Source organism: Oncorhynchus mykiss, chromosome 9, assembly GCF_013265735.2.
Source record: "Oncorhynchus mykiss isolate Arlee chromosome 9, USDA_OmykA_1.1, whole genome shotgun sequence".
Lineage (NCBI taxonomy): Eukaryota > Metazoa > Chordata > Actinopteri > Salmoniformes > Salmonidae > Oncorhynchus > Oncorhynchus mykiss.
This window is the reverse complement of record NC_048573.1, coordinates 64,465,317-64,480,118: the sequence shown is the minus strand read 5'-3', so window position 1 is coordinate 64,480,118 and position 14,802 is coordinate 64,465,317. Positions and strand designations below refer to the sequence as shown.

At 39.5% G+C, this 14,802-nt stretch overlaps 1 protein-coding gene across 8 annotated transcripts; it reads left to right on the top strand.

The window, feature by feature from the left end:
* Positions 1-8,828: 8,828 nt before the first annotated feature.
* Positions 8,829-13,152, top strand: LOC110532659 (coatomer subunit zeta-1). 8 transcript variants are annotated; one of them, XM_021616740.2, is made up of 10 exons: positions 8,829-8,906; positions 9,004-9,138; positions 9,560-9,628; positions 9,854-9,935; positions 10,155-10,246; positions 10,422-10,477; positions 10,723-10,800; positions 11,001-11,052; positions 11,156-11,194; positions 12,549-13,152. In XM_021616740.2, the coding sequence occupies exons 2-10, from the start codon at positions 9,121-9,123 to the stop codon at positions 12,615-12,617; spliced, it is 555 nt and encodes a 184-aa protein (XP_021472415.1). In that variant the 5' UTR covers positions 8,829-8,906; positions 9,004-9,120; the 3' UTR covers positions 12,618-13,152. The 8 variants fall into 8 exon arrangements, with proteins under 8 accessions (XP_021472415.1, XP_021472418.1, XP_021472419.1 ...); XM_021616743.2 differs by having other exon boundaries at positions 8,830-8,906; positions 9,004-9,129; XM_021616744.2 differs by having other exon boundaries at positions 8,832-8,906; positions 12,570-13,152.
* Positions 13,153-14,802: the final 1,650 nt, after the last annotated feature.

The following is a 14,802-nucleotide window of genomic DNA, read 5'->3' as shown; positions in this document are numbered from 1 at the left end:
ACTATTGCTGAACATATACTATTCTTCAGATATACTACATATTCTATCCATATACTGTCCATAATGTCTATACATCCCATCATATACATATATACTGTACATATATACACTACCGTTCAAAAGGTTGGGGTCACTTAGAAATGTCAGTGTTTTTGAAAGAAAAGCACATTTTTGTCCATTAAAATAACATCAAATTGATCAGAAATACAGTGTAGACATTGTTAATGTTGTAAATGACTATTGTAGCTGGAAATTGCAGATTTTTTTATGGAATATCTACATAAGCGTACAGAGGCCCATTATCACTCCTGTGTTCCAATGGCACGTTGTGTTAGCTAATCCAAGTTAGGCTAATTGATCATTAGAAAACCCTTTTGCAATTATGTTAGTACAGCTGAAAACTGTTGTGCTGATTAAGGAAGCAATAAAACTTGCCTTCTTTAGACGAGTTGAGTATCTGGAGCATCAGCATTTGTGGGTTCAATTACCGGCTCAAAATGGTCAGAAACAAAGACCTTTCTTCTGAAACTTGTCAGTCTATTCTTGTTCTGAGAAATGAAGGCTATTCCATGCAAGAAATTGCCAAGGAACTGAAGATCTCGTACAACGCTGTGTACTACTCCCTTCACAGAACAGTGCAAATTGGCTCTAACCTGATAAGAAAGAGAAGTGGGAGGCCCCGGTGCACAACTGAGCAAGAGTACAGGTACATTAAAGTGTCTAGTGTGAGAAACAGACGCCCCACAAGTCCTCAACTGGCAGCTTCATTAAATAGTACCCTTCTCATTCAAGGTTTTTCTTTATTTTTTAATATTTTCTACATTGTATTATAAAAGTGAAAACATAAAAACCATGAAATAACACATGGAATCATAACCAAAAAAGTGTTAAACAAATCCAAATATATTTTATATTTGAGATTCTTCAAAAGTCCCACCCTTTGCCTTAATGACAGCTTTGCACACTCTTGGCATTCTCTCAACCAGCTTCATGAGGTAGTCACCTGGAATGCATTTCAATTAACACGTGTGCCTTTCTAAAAGTTAATTTGTGGAATTTCTTTCCTTCTTAATGCGTTTGAGCCAATCAGTTGTGTTGTGACAAGGTAGGGGTGGTATACAGAAGATAGCTCTATTTGGTAAAAGACCAAGTCCATAGTATGGCAAGAACAGCTCACATAAGCAAAGAGAAACAACAGTCCATCATTACTTCAAGACATGAATTTCAGTCAATGTAGAAAATTATAAGAACTTTGAAAGTTTCTTCAAGTACAGTCGCAAAAACCACCAAGCTCTATGATGAAACTGGCTCTCATGAGGACCGCCACGGGAAAAGAAGACCCAGAGTTACCTCTGGTGCAGAGGACAAGTTCATTAGAGTTAACTGCACCTCAGATTGCAGCCCACATAAATGTTTCACAGAGTTCAAGTAACAGACACATCACAACATCAACTGTTCAGAGGAGACTATGTGAATCAGGCCTTCATGGTCGAATTGCTGCAAAGAATCCACTACTAAAGGACACCAATATGGAGAAGAGGTGCATGTCCTACTCATTCTACTCCATGATTAATAATGTGTTATTCCTCTAAATAGGTATTTTTTAATTATTGTCACCATTGTGTCATTAGAGAGGCAGAGGTGCGGTATTGGAGGTCATGCTTTAACAATCCCAAAATATGCTGTATATGATTCGAGCGGAAAAAATACCTCAGCACTGAACAACATGATTCTGTTTGTTTCTCCTGGTTGTGGTCTGAAGAAGGGAACAATGAGCCAGTAACTGCTTGGAAGAGAGAGGAAAAGAGAGATGACATGGAAAGTAGAAATAGTAGCTGTAGTAGTACTTTATTGATACCATGGAGGGGAATGTCATGCATCACCACAAATATATCAGCAATACATCATGTTCAGAGACAGGACATGGGACAATAGCAATGATGATACTATTCAACATAAACCCCAGCCCAATTCCTAAGTAAATATCAATGTGTGTTCACAGTTAGTGGACAGTAGACATCGCCCAGCATTGTGCAACGGACGGTACAAGGCAGGGAAGTTTAAGGGACAATGTGATAGCATGGGCTGCTCCCCTCTCCCCATCTCAGGCTTAAAACCACAGCAGTTAGCAGCTCCCTTCATAAGCACCCAACGCTGCTTTTATCAGCACCGAGCAGAGCTTCCGCCACCCAGCATCCTCCCTTTCCTCCTCTGTCTCCCTCTCTCACTCTGTTTCTGCATCCATGAATGGATGCAGACACACACGCATGCACACACGCATGCACACACACACACACACACACACACACACACACACACACACACACAAACACTTCCAATTACTTCGCACCCCATTATGACCATACACATTCCTGTTATACTTCCTGCTGATAAATAATGTCATCTCATTATTGTTTGAAGTACAAAGTCATAAAATAATAGCTTTTCAAAATGTGAGGTTTGAAAAGATGACGCTGTATTGTGAAATATCACAAGTCGCCTAATCTGTACATCTTATCATTGTTCATATTGAGACATTACCAATGAATGCAATGATACTGCAGGTTAATGTTCCTCATTTGTTGTTTGTCAGGTGTAATGATTGGTCAATGGCAAACATTTTACTCAACCGCAACAGACCGCCATCAGGTTTACTGTAATGATGACTGTGATAGAACTACCAGAGAAAGTGGATATTCGTTATACCAGTACATGCTTTTTGGAGATCCTGTTGTTTAATGTAGTCATCATATTGATTAAGGTGTTCATTTGAAGTGGCTTGAGTACTTTAGGAGGAGGCATAATGCAAAAGTGTCACCTTTAGACTTTACACTGTCAACGGCTTACGATTTTCCATCAGTTACATGAAAACATGTTCTCCTCTAGCTCTCACTACAAGTGTGTTATTTGAAAAGCTAGTAGCTATGGTTATGGAGGCCTCTTCCCCTCTCTGTGACCTGTCTTTCAGATTCAATACTATTGAATTGAAAGGAAAACCCATTTGCCCATCTTGTAAAGAGGTAAATCCCAGATACAACAAGGATACAGATATTTCACTGGATGTATAAATGTGAAGCATCCACTTGGCGTTTCCACTCACTACAAAATATGGTAGTGAGAGTAAACCCACTGTCGGGCAGTGGGAGAAGATGGAACGAGATGGATTTTGGCCGACATTCTGCACATTTTCTCATTGATGAAACATTTGATCTCAATACAGTTTTCTGTTCCCAAAACTTATAATTTGTTATGAACAGAGTTGACTAAGGTTTGTAGACTTTACCCTTTGCAAAAGTTTTTTTTTAAATTGAGTTGTTTAGAAGGAGTGCAAAGGCAACCCTTCTAAAGGCACTCCTTGAGTTATTGAACACGTGCACTTCACATAGTAGGCGTTCCCTAACGGAAATATGCAGGTCATGCTAAAATGCGCCAATAGGATCTTGCTAGCTGGTGCTTGGCTCTACCCCCTTCCTTGCTTGTTCTACACACTATGACTAATTTGTTCCCATTGGAAATGACAGGCTGTGGTCTATCTTGGTTTAGTTATACAAATCTTTGGGTAAATTATGAATAGATTTTTGGATTAGGCATGTAAAGTAGCAACAGTCACTGTTGTCATGGTTATATCGCGAATAGTCTATACAGTAAAAACACAGGCAATTCAAGTACAAGATCAGAGGATTCGGTTAAAACCAAAATGTTCTTATACTTGTAAACTACAAACAATATGGCATGCCAACATTCCTCTGAGAAGCATCAACCTTTTAACTGAACAGTTCAAGGCTGCATATTGTGTTTCCTCTCAGACATCAAGGGTCATTTCGAAATCTTTAGTGGTAAAATTGTGAAAAACCATTGCAACATTGCAAAATGTGTCGGTTAACCACAGGACTGTTGCAAGTGTATTTTTTTGTAATCATATGCTATCATTTAATGCAGGCTACATAATCTAGAATATGAATTTACATTTAAGTTTGGAAGCATACATTCTAGGACCTAAATAATAACTTTAATGGCAATGTGCCATTCCCCTGAAAACAATATCACAATCACAATACTGCCTATAACTGCAATAACAATAACAGACATAATTGATGTCTTAACCAAAATAGAGGTTGACACGTAAACACTGATGTCATGCTGAATGGATTGGGAATAAAAAAGGGGAAATCCCATCAGCATCAACATCCATGGGTTTCCAGATTGATACTTCCCAGAAGAAACAACCAGGATAATTAGGTTGGTTTAATGTGGGAGGATCTTTAAAAAAACGTTTCATACGACATGTCTGAATATACTCAGACAGACTTTGGAATCAAAGGGGAAATCAGAGGATCTACGGTCAGAGTGGAACACAGTTGGCCTACCTCCATTACCGTAGGCCTTTATATAATGGTTATATAAAAGTTACATAATGCTGCAATGTAAAATCTACTGTTTGCAGTGGTGTAGTTGAAGAACATGACCTCAAAGAGCATGTCCTTTGGTCAAAGAAAACGAACTGACTTGAGACTTTTATAATACCCCTATTCTGGCTATGTGGGATACCACCACTCTGCTTGCTGGAAATGTTACTACCTAACTGCACAGTCCCTCCATGACTTTGTCTTGATTTGATACAGTCAGCTCCTCCAACCACAAACTTTGGACCCTGAACCTGATACCTAAACACAATTAAAGCCTGCATAATTAATTATATGACCAATTGTTTAATTTGCAGTAACATAAAGATTACATTCAAAGTATATTCTCTCAAGTATTACACCTAATTAGAATGACCTGGACCAGTGATTGACTTCATTGAAATAGGTGCCTGTACTCATTTTGGGTGACGGTACTGTTTATATTTAGGTGCAGGAGCTTCACAATGCTTATTAGCTAATATTCTACAAGCGGTTACAGGAGCTCTAGCAGTAGCAAATTTGAGGTTCTGGTACTCAGCTCCGGTGAGCTCCTGCCCAAGTCAAACAATAGTCTGGATCAATTATGTACAGAGCATTTGGAAAGTATTCAGACCCTTTGACTTTTTCCACATTTTGTTACGTTACAGCCTCATTCTAAAATGTATTAAAAAAAACATTTTCATCAATCTACACATAATACCCCATAATGACAAAACAAAAACAGGTTTTTATCATTTTTTGCAAATGTATTAAAAGTAAAACACTGAGATACTTTATTTACATAAGTATTCAAACCCTTTGATATGAGCCTCAAAATTGAGCTCAGGTGCATCCTGTTTTCAATTATCATCCTTGAGATGTTTCTACAAGTTGATTGGAATCCACCTGTGGTAAAATCAATTGATTGCACATGATTTGGAAAGGAACACATCTTTCTATATAAGGTTCAAATCAAATTTTATTTCTCACATGTGCCGAATACAACAGGTGTAGGTAGACCTTACATGGAAATGCTTACTTACAAGCCCTTAACCAACAATGATTTAAGAATTTAAGAAAAAAAATGGAAAATAAAAGTAACAAGTAATTAAACAGCAGCAGTAAAATAACAAGCGAGGCTATATACAGCAGGTACCGGTAGAGAGTCAATGTGCGGGGGCACCGGTTAGTTGAGATAATATATACATGTGGTTAGTGTTATAGTGACTATACATAGATTATAAACAGAGAGTAGCAGCAGCATAAAAGAGGAGTCTGGGGAGCCCTTTGATTAACTGTTCAGTAGTCTTATGGCTTGGGGGTAGAAGCTGTTAAGAAGCCTTTTGGACCTCGACTTGGCGCTCTGGTACCACTTGCCGTGCGGTAGCAGAGAAAACAGTCTGTGACTAGGGTGGCTGGAGTCTTTGACAATTTTTTGGGCCTTTCTCTGATCATGTTTGGACCATGATAGTTTGTTGGTGATGTGGACACCAAGGAACTTGAAGCTCTCAACCTGTTCCACGACAGCCCCGTCGATGAAAATGGGGGCGTGCTCGGTAGTCATTTAGGCAGGTTACCTTAGTGTTGTTGGGCACAGGGACTATGGTGGTCTGCTTGAAAAATGTTGGTATTACAGACTCAGTCAGGGACAGGTTGAAAATGTCAGTGAAGACACTTGCCAGTTGGTCAGCGCATGCTCGGAGTATCCGTCCTGGTAATCCATCTGGCCCTGCGTCCTTGTGAATGTTGACCTGTTTAAAGGTCTTACTCACATTGGCTACGGATAGTGTGATCATGCAGTCATCTGGAACAGCTGGTGCTCTGTTTCAGTGTTATTTGCCTCGAATCGAGCATAGAAGTAATTTAGCTTGTCTGGTAGGTTCGTGTCACTGGGCAGCTTGTGGCTTTGCTTCCCTTTGTTGACAGTGCATGTCATAGTAAAAACCGAGCTATGAGGTCGAAGGAATTGTTCGTAGAGCCCCAAGACAGGATTGTTTCGAGGCACAGATCTGGGGAAGGGTAACAAAAAAAATCTGCAGCATTGAAGGTCCACAAGAACACAGTGGCCTCCATCATTCTTTAATGGAAGAAGTTTGGAACCACCAATACTTTTTATTTATTTATTTCACCTTTATATAACCAGGTAGGCAAGTTGAGAACAAGTTCTCATTTACAATTGCGACTTGGCCAATGTAACAGTATAACTTTAGACCGTCCCCTCGCCAGGCGCGAACCAGGGACCCTCTGCACACATCAACAACAGTCACCCACGAAGCATCGTTACCCATCGCTCCACAAAAGCCGCGGCCCTTGCAGAGCAAGGGGAACTACTACTTCAAGGTCTCAGAGCAAGTGACGTCGCCGATTGAAACGCTATTTAGCGCGCACCGCTAACTAAGCTAGCCGTTTCACATCCGTTACACCAAGATAAAGCAAAGCAGTTCAAAACGTACAACAACACAGAGTTACACATGGAGTAAAACAAACATACAGTCAGTAATACAGTAGAAAAATGAGTCTATATACAATGTGAGCAAATGAGGTGAGATAAGGGAGGTAAAGGCAAAAAAGGCCATGGTGGCAAAGTAAATACAATATAGCAAGTAAAAAATAAATAATAATAATACAAAATAAAAAACACTGGAATGGTAGATTTGCAGTGGAAGAATGTGCAAAGTAGAGATAGAAATAATGGGGGTGCAAAGGAGCTAAATAAATAAATACAGTAAGGGGAGAGGTAGTTGTTTGGGCTAAATTATAGATGGGCTATGTACAGGTGCAGTAATCTGTGAGCTGCTCTGACAGCTGGTGCTTAAAGCTAGTGAGGGGGATAAGTGTTTCCAGTTTCAGAGATTTTTGCAGTTCGTTCCAGTCATTGGCAGCAGAGAACTGGAAGCGGGGTGATATTTCAATTTTTTTTAATATACATTTGCAACAATTTCTAAAAACCTGTATTTACTTTGTCATTGTGTAGATTGATTTTTATTTTACCTTTATTTAACTAAGCAAGTCAGTTAAGAACAAATTCTTATTTTCAATGACAGCCTATGAACATTGCCTGTTCAGGGGCAGAACGACAGATTTTGTACCTTGTCAGCTTGGGGATTTGAACTTGGAACCTTTCGGTTGCTAGTCCACCACTCTAACCACTAGGCTACCCTGCTGCCCCGATGAGGAAATAAACGATGTAATCAGTTTTAGAATAAGGCTGTAATGTAACAAAATGTGAAAAAAGTCAAGGGGTCTGAATACTTTCCGAATGCACTGTATATAAACCCTTGATTGCTGATGCTATGTATTGACCATAGAGACTTTGAAACCACCGATCGGCTATATTGGCACTCCCCAGTAGGCGCAGTCGTCCATAGGAATGAATGGAGATCTACAGATTTCAATTAAACGTTTCAAGGACAGAGTTACATGTATTTAAAGCTGCAATATCTGACATTGTGGGCTACCCAACCAAATTCACATAGAAATGTGAGTTATAGATCTGTCATTCTCATTAAAAGCAAGTCTAAAGGCTGGTTTACAGTCATGTCTGTAGTCAATTCTCGTAGCGACATCATGAACATTCTATTGCCATCCGACATCAAACTTGGCGTTGTTGTGCTGAAAAGCTATAAACACAAAACAACAGCCTCTGCTTGATATCAGCAGCCCGGTGCTCCAAATAGCATACGTTCTCTATTTTAACACCAATAAATCCATCCGTTAAAAAATGAATTCAGTAAATGTCAACCTATCAAGCCAGGCAACTAAAAGCAATTTTCTAAACAATGTTTTGGTTTGTTGCTAACTATTTAGCAACAAACCAAATGTCCATGGTATATCTATAATGTCTTAACTTTAGCTTTCATTATTACAGGAAAATAAACCCACAACAAGATAATTATTTACAATGTAATGGCGACCTTAAAGAAAATAGCATACTGCCACAGTGTGACGAAATAAAAGTAGGTCATTCTATCTTAGAATATTAGAACTCCTGCATCATCTTGTCACTGGAGGATTTGGTCTGGTTGCTGTGGCAGTCCGGTAACAGTCGCAGACATTTAAACTTTTTTCAAGTCTGTACAACAAGGAAACTGACAGTCGCCATGGCGGTCTACAGACATTCCACCGGAATATAAATGAAATGTTGTTTTGACCTACTACACTTGTAGCAATCTAATTGTCTACAGACATGTCAGTAGAGCAAGTATAAACTGGCCTTAAGAAGCAGTAGATTTGTTCTGTGTGGGCTATTTCTATGCTTCCCCTTCAGTTTAGTTTTTGCATCTTTTATTTTCGGCTTTATACACGGATTCAAATATTTGAAAATACAATATTTTGTTTATGGAAAAATACATTTCACAGTGGGTTAGATGGTAAAATCATTCTATACACCATACTTGCTTGTTTTATCACATAAACTGAAATTCTGAAAACTATTTAAAAATGTGCAACCTTTTTACGCAACTGTGGGGGGAGTGCCAAAATGGAGGCACTGGCTTCAACACAGCACTCCTAATCTGTCATCTAGTGTGTATATAAATTGTTGTTATGGGCTTGTTGACTTGTACCAACGAATTTTATAACTAAGCCATTGTTCTGTCTGTGCTTTGAACTCTGTCCTCAGAACAGAATGAGCGGTGTCATAGCGGGGCGTTTTGATTGATGCGGTTTATCATCCAATGGAAGACGAGAAACGTTTAGGCAGCTAACTAGGAAGTTTGCTAGCTACTTAGCAAATAAGATGGATACGGTAATGCTGGTAACGTTTATTATTTAAAAAAAATCATTATTTATGTTACATTTCCTGATTCGATTTTTGTTGGGAGTCTAGCAACCTTTGCAAAAGAGAGATTAGTGTGCTTGCTGCCTGCTTAGAATTGGGAAGGAGCTGTTAGTTAGTTAGCTATAGACGGTAACGTTACCTGGCGAACTCACCATCCGCTGTTTTAGAAAACTAACTTGCTAGTTAGTTACAGCAGCAAATATCTGGTTACAATGCGTAGTTACTAGGAATGGCTATCAGGGTAGTATTGACACATGTTTCCGCTAGTAAGTGTACTTTTCTTTAGTTTGGTAGCTTGCTAGTTTGCTAACGTTAGCTAGCTAGCTAGCTACCGACTGTGTATTGATGATGTGTAACTTATCTGCAAGGCAGTCATGTCTGTGTATCTTCACAACAGGAACCGTCATTATACACCGTGAAAGCAGTCCTCATTCTGGATAATGATGGCGAACGACTCTATGCTAAAGTAAGACTTTGATAAGTGTATTACATAAAGGTGTGTTAGTACTTGGCTGGAACAAAAGCCTGCATACACATACACATACACCTTAGGGCCAAAGTTGGTGATCCCTGCTATGTAACTCATTCTGTCATTATGTAATACACAGCTGCATTATTAGCATACCATATGAAATGTACAAACAACAATTAGTTGTGGTTTAACGCCTCTTTATTAATGCTTTATTTACAGTATTATGATGACACCTACCCTTCAGTAAAGGAACAGAAAGCTTTTGAGAAGAACATCTTCAGCAAGACACACCGGACTGACAGTATGAAATGCATTTTAATACACACATGTACATATTCTCAGGTCAGTGAATAGTGTTCTGGTCTTTTGTCCACTAATTGGTCTTTTGAGCAATCAAATCTTTTCACATCAGATCATTTTCAGAGCTGATCTCATTGGTCAGAAGACCAATTCGTGAAAAAAATTATCACAATTGGCCATGTATAAATGCAGCCATTGTCATGTTTCTGTGCATACTCAGGTGAGATCGCTTTGCTAGAGGGCCTCACAGTTGTCTACAAGAGCAACATTGATCTCTTCTTCTATGTCGTTGGAAGCTCGCATGAAAATGAGGTAATCATATTGGAAGGCCGTGATTGGAGATATATATATATATATATATATATATATGAATAAATAAATTGTGTATATATAATAAATCAATTGTATTATTAATTTCGGTGCAGTGCACTCTGCCATGCTCTAAATTACCTTTTTGTTGTTTCTGTGTTTTGTTCCCCTCCAACAGTTGATGCTAATGGCTGTTCTAAACTGTCTGTTTGACTCACTGAGCCAAATGTTGAGGTGAGACCTAAAGCTGTTCAAACTGTTTGTTTGACTCACTGAGACATGTTGAGGTGAGATCTCTGGCTGTTCTAAACTGTCTGTTTGACTCACTGAGCCAAATGTTGAGGTGAGACCTAAAGCTGTTCTGAACTGTTTGTTTGACTCACTGAGATGAATGTTGAGGTGAGAGCTAATCTTACATCACATCTTTTGCCATCTTTCATCAAAAGGCAAACCTTATAATTATCTGTCTTTCTCTGTAGGAAGAATGTTGAGAGGAGAGCTCTACTTGAGAACATGGAAGGTCTCTTTCTCGCTGTGGATGAAATTGTGGATGGGGGGTGAGTTCCATGTCTTATAATTTTTGAATATTGACTCTAAATGAATTACCACTGCTTATTTTCAACTGTCCAAACCAATAAGTATGGTTGTATGATCTTAGTGAAACACAGTCATAAGACAGCTGTGGTCTGGTCCTGTGTGGCTGTCTATTTGCACAGTGTGAGTGATAACAAGCTTCTCTCTCTGCTGTCTCCTAAAGAGTGATTCTGGAAAGTGATCCTCAGCAAGTGGTCCACCGCGTGGCACTAAGGGTAAGGGTCCCTTTCCTCTTCAGAAAACATTCTTCACTCAACCAAGTAGACTCTAATGTTCTGAGTGTGGTTGCCTAACCCCAGTATGTAATCTCTTCTACAGGGGGAAGATGTGCCCTACTCAGAGCAGACTGTCACCCAGGTGAGTACAACAGCCCTAGTTACCTCATTAATCTCAGCATACTACATTGTTCTGTGTGGATCATGCGCCATTACAATATTCACTCTCTACTCTCCTGAGACTTAGGATGTGTCCAAATAGCACCCTAGTCCCTATGTAGTGCACTACTTTTGACCAGGACCCAGCCTTACAAGCTTAAGAGCTGGGCCCAACGTCCTAGCCTGGGAATCCAGACTGAATCAAACTATATTTTTACCTCACTTGTTTCACTTAACTAATTTAGTGAAAACAAAACTGAAATGGAGCTGAATTAAGTCTGGCTTTCCAGGCTACCGACGTCCCTCTCTCATATACTTCAACATCACTCTCCAATCCTACTGCTTCCACTCTTCCTTATGCATGGAAAGCCCACGATTGCTAATTATAGGCAGGTGGTTCCAGTGTGTGTGTGTGTGTGTGTGTGGCCTATGAGCTGAGGTCCTCTCCAGTCTTGATTATGTTCTCATTTAAGAAGCTGCTGTCCTCCCATCCCTTCTCTCTCCCTCCCTGTCTAATGATTAATGGCTGGCTGTCTTCCTTGTGGTTCTTTTCCTTCAACAAATTAATCATGAATTCATTCCTGCATATTTTGCTTTACTTGCATTCCTCATCTTTCTCTATCTAGTCTTTGTCAAAGTTTGAGGTAAATCATGTGGTCTCCCTTCATTTACTTAAAGACCCAGTGCAGTCAAAATGAGGGTTTCCTGTGTTTTGTCATATTTGTAGAACAGCTAATGAAACTAACACTGTAAAATTGTAAAAAAAAAAAAAATGTTAGCCGTATTATTTCCTGAGTTTTTACAACCAGCAACTATCTACACTGGACCTTCTCATCAGCGGGTTTTGCATGGGTGGAATTATGGCCTGCCTGGTGACATCACCAGGCGGTAGAAATTAATAGACCAATAACCGACTCTCAAACATCTTACAATAACACGTATAGTTTCTGCTTACATATCCCTCCCATTAGGCCACTCCAATTAGGTCCCTCACTCAGACAACTCCAAGACAGTCCTATCAAAATTGTTTGAATTTTTAAAAATATATTTTTGCTAAAAAGCTTTTTGTTTCCTTTTGACCATTTTAATCAAAAACTATTACAGTAAGGTGCTTAATTGTAAACCAGAAATGATTTGTTATTGAGATAAAATCGTCTGCTTTGGGCAGTTGGTCTCCGTCTATCCATCTTGGTGGTATTCATTTACATTCTTTGTTTTGAAAGGGAAAGTCTCATTTTTAAAATGCAAAGAAAGTTCAAATGGATGTCATAAACACAGACTGGAGGCTCATTATACAAACGTGTGTGTTTGTATGTTATTTGTATGATCTATTTTAGAAGGCTAGTTTTCTTCTACAGGTGCTACAGTCTGCCAAGGAACAGATCAAATGGTCTCTGCTACGATAGGACCTGTCAACTCCCCTCATCTAACACTGTACCACCATTACACATGGCTCCCTCTCTCTGATGTCATCTCTTCCCCTCTACTCACTCCACACCATTCCTCCAGTCAGGACTCAGGAGAGGCTGATCACTCATCCAATCAGACACTCCCAGGGCCAGGGATATCTTTGAGTATTGTCTGTCTGAATTTATTATTTCGATCATGTGTCGTTACTGTAAAAGGGTATTCTTGTATCTGGCTATGTAGCTAGCTATGAGAGGGATATTGGATGGTAGTGTGTCAATACATTTTTGCTGCCTGGTTTGCATTTTCTTACCAGTTAAGTTGACAGCTTTATGTCCCTCATCTCTGATAACATTCCATGTGTTAACTATAGTACAGACCATAGAAATAGGAAGGAATTATTTCTATGGTACAGACATATGGTCAGATCAGGCAACCTTGTTGTTAGTCACTTTGTTCCTTCAGAATACTGGATAAATTCAAGCATTTAAATCTTTTGAATAAAAACATTTATAGACACTAAAGTTGTGACTATATTTTGTGGTTGTTTGCCCTTTTTGTTCTTGTCACACTTTAACATATTTCAATGTCAAGGTTTATTGAATGGAAGCTCAGGTAGCCACTATAATATATAAATATGCTCTTTTATACTGTAGATTATGTAGAATTTCAGTCCACTTGAACCATGTACTGTTTCCTCAGTTGCAGAGTTCCCTTGTCACACCATTGTACTTCGAGAACTCTGCTAGCCAGACAGGGAGCGACTCACAGCTAAAGCAAGGGCTCCATCTTCTGGTCAATGTACCAAAACACATCCCTGAGGTTAACACTTCACATGTAAGTGTCTTTATTGAGACATTTTCAATTGTGTTTCGATGCTGTAAAATTGTGGTGTTTACAAATCTGTCACATCTAATTAGTCAAGTTTTTCCCCTTGATAATCATCCTGCACTTGTGATCCATTTCAAACTGAGCAATAGAGAGATGAAATGTGTGCTTCAGCTAACTGTTTTTTCTTCTTGATAATTCCCCCCCTGCCTCACAAAAACACACACAAGCTCATCTTAATGCAAATGAAAGATGCCCTCCAGAGAAGTGGATGTGAGATCAGACTATCATGTAGATATGAACCTGGCAGTGATGTCTATTACAAAAATATTCCTGTTCTTGTTTATGTCATTTCACTACCAATGGGTCATGTTCATTAGGGCACGCAACTGAGACCTTTACACAACATTTCTCAACGAGAAACAGAATGTTAGTCCCTCTTCAGTCTCTTTTTTTTTTCTCGATTTGGTGTCTGATAAATTTGTCCCTGGTGTAGCTACACACCATGTTAAGCTGACGTCTTTAAGGTATTGTGTAACTGGTCCATCCATGACCATGCCTAATGTGGACCGTTTTGGAGTGAGCGGTCCTCCTTGTCCAGACCTTGGCTCTATTTTCAGCATTACTCATGTTTTCCTGAGGCAACACAAACAGATGGTGGTACATGTCTGCTTCAGACGTCTGGTTTGTATGAAGCATCAGTATATCATTCAGTGTCCATGATATAACAACATCAGTGGTGGGAGGAGCTACAAGAGGACGGACTCATTGTATTGGCTGTATTGATGGAACGGAGTCAAATGTGGTTATTGTATGTTTGATGTGGTTGATACCGTTTCATTGATTACATTCCAGCCATTACAATGAGCCCGTCTTCCTATAGCTCCTCTCACCAGCCTCCTCTGAATCCAATAAAAGTCATAACTCCTTCATAGATTTTCCTTTAGTGTCTTGGCTGTAGTAACTCACAAAGCCAGTTGTAAGTTGACAACCCCAGCTTGTCTCTAGGACCATGCAGTACTACTGCTACTATCAAACACAGTGAGCAAATGGGGTTCCTCACCTAAAGCCCCCCTTCCTTTGGGCCTCTTCTCTGATCCCTCTATCCTTCCTCTAATCTCTATCTTTAATGATGATTTGGCAGAGGGATGAAGGGAAGAGCCAGATCAAAGAGAAATGGGGTGCTCAGTTATCGAGCTGCTTCTGTCCTGGAGCCTGATCACACACATTCGTGATGATAGTCAAAGGAAAGGGAGCTAGACTCTAATCCCCTTCTCTTTGCATGGAGTAATTGTATCATTCTCCCTTGAGCCCCCAAATGTTAATTTGACCAATCGAGAAATGCACTCATGTCTG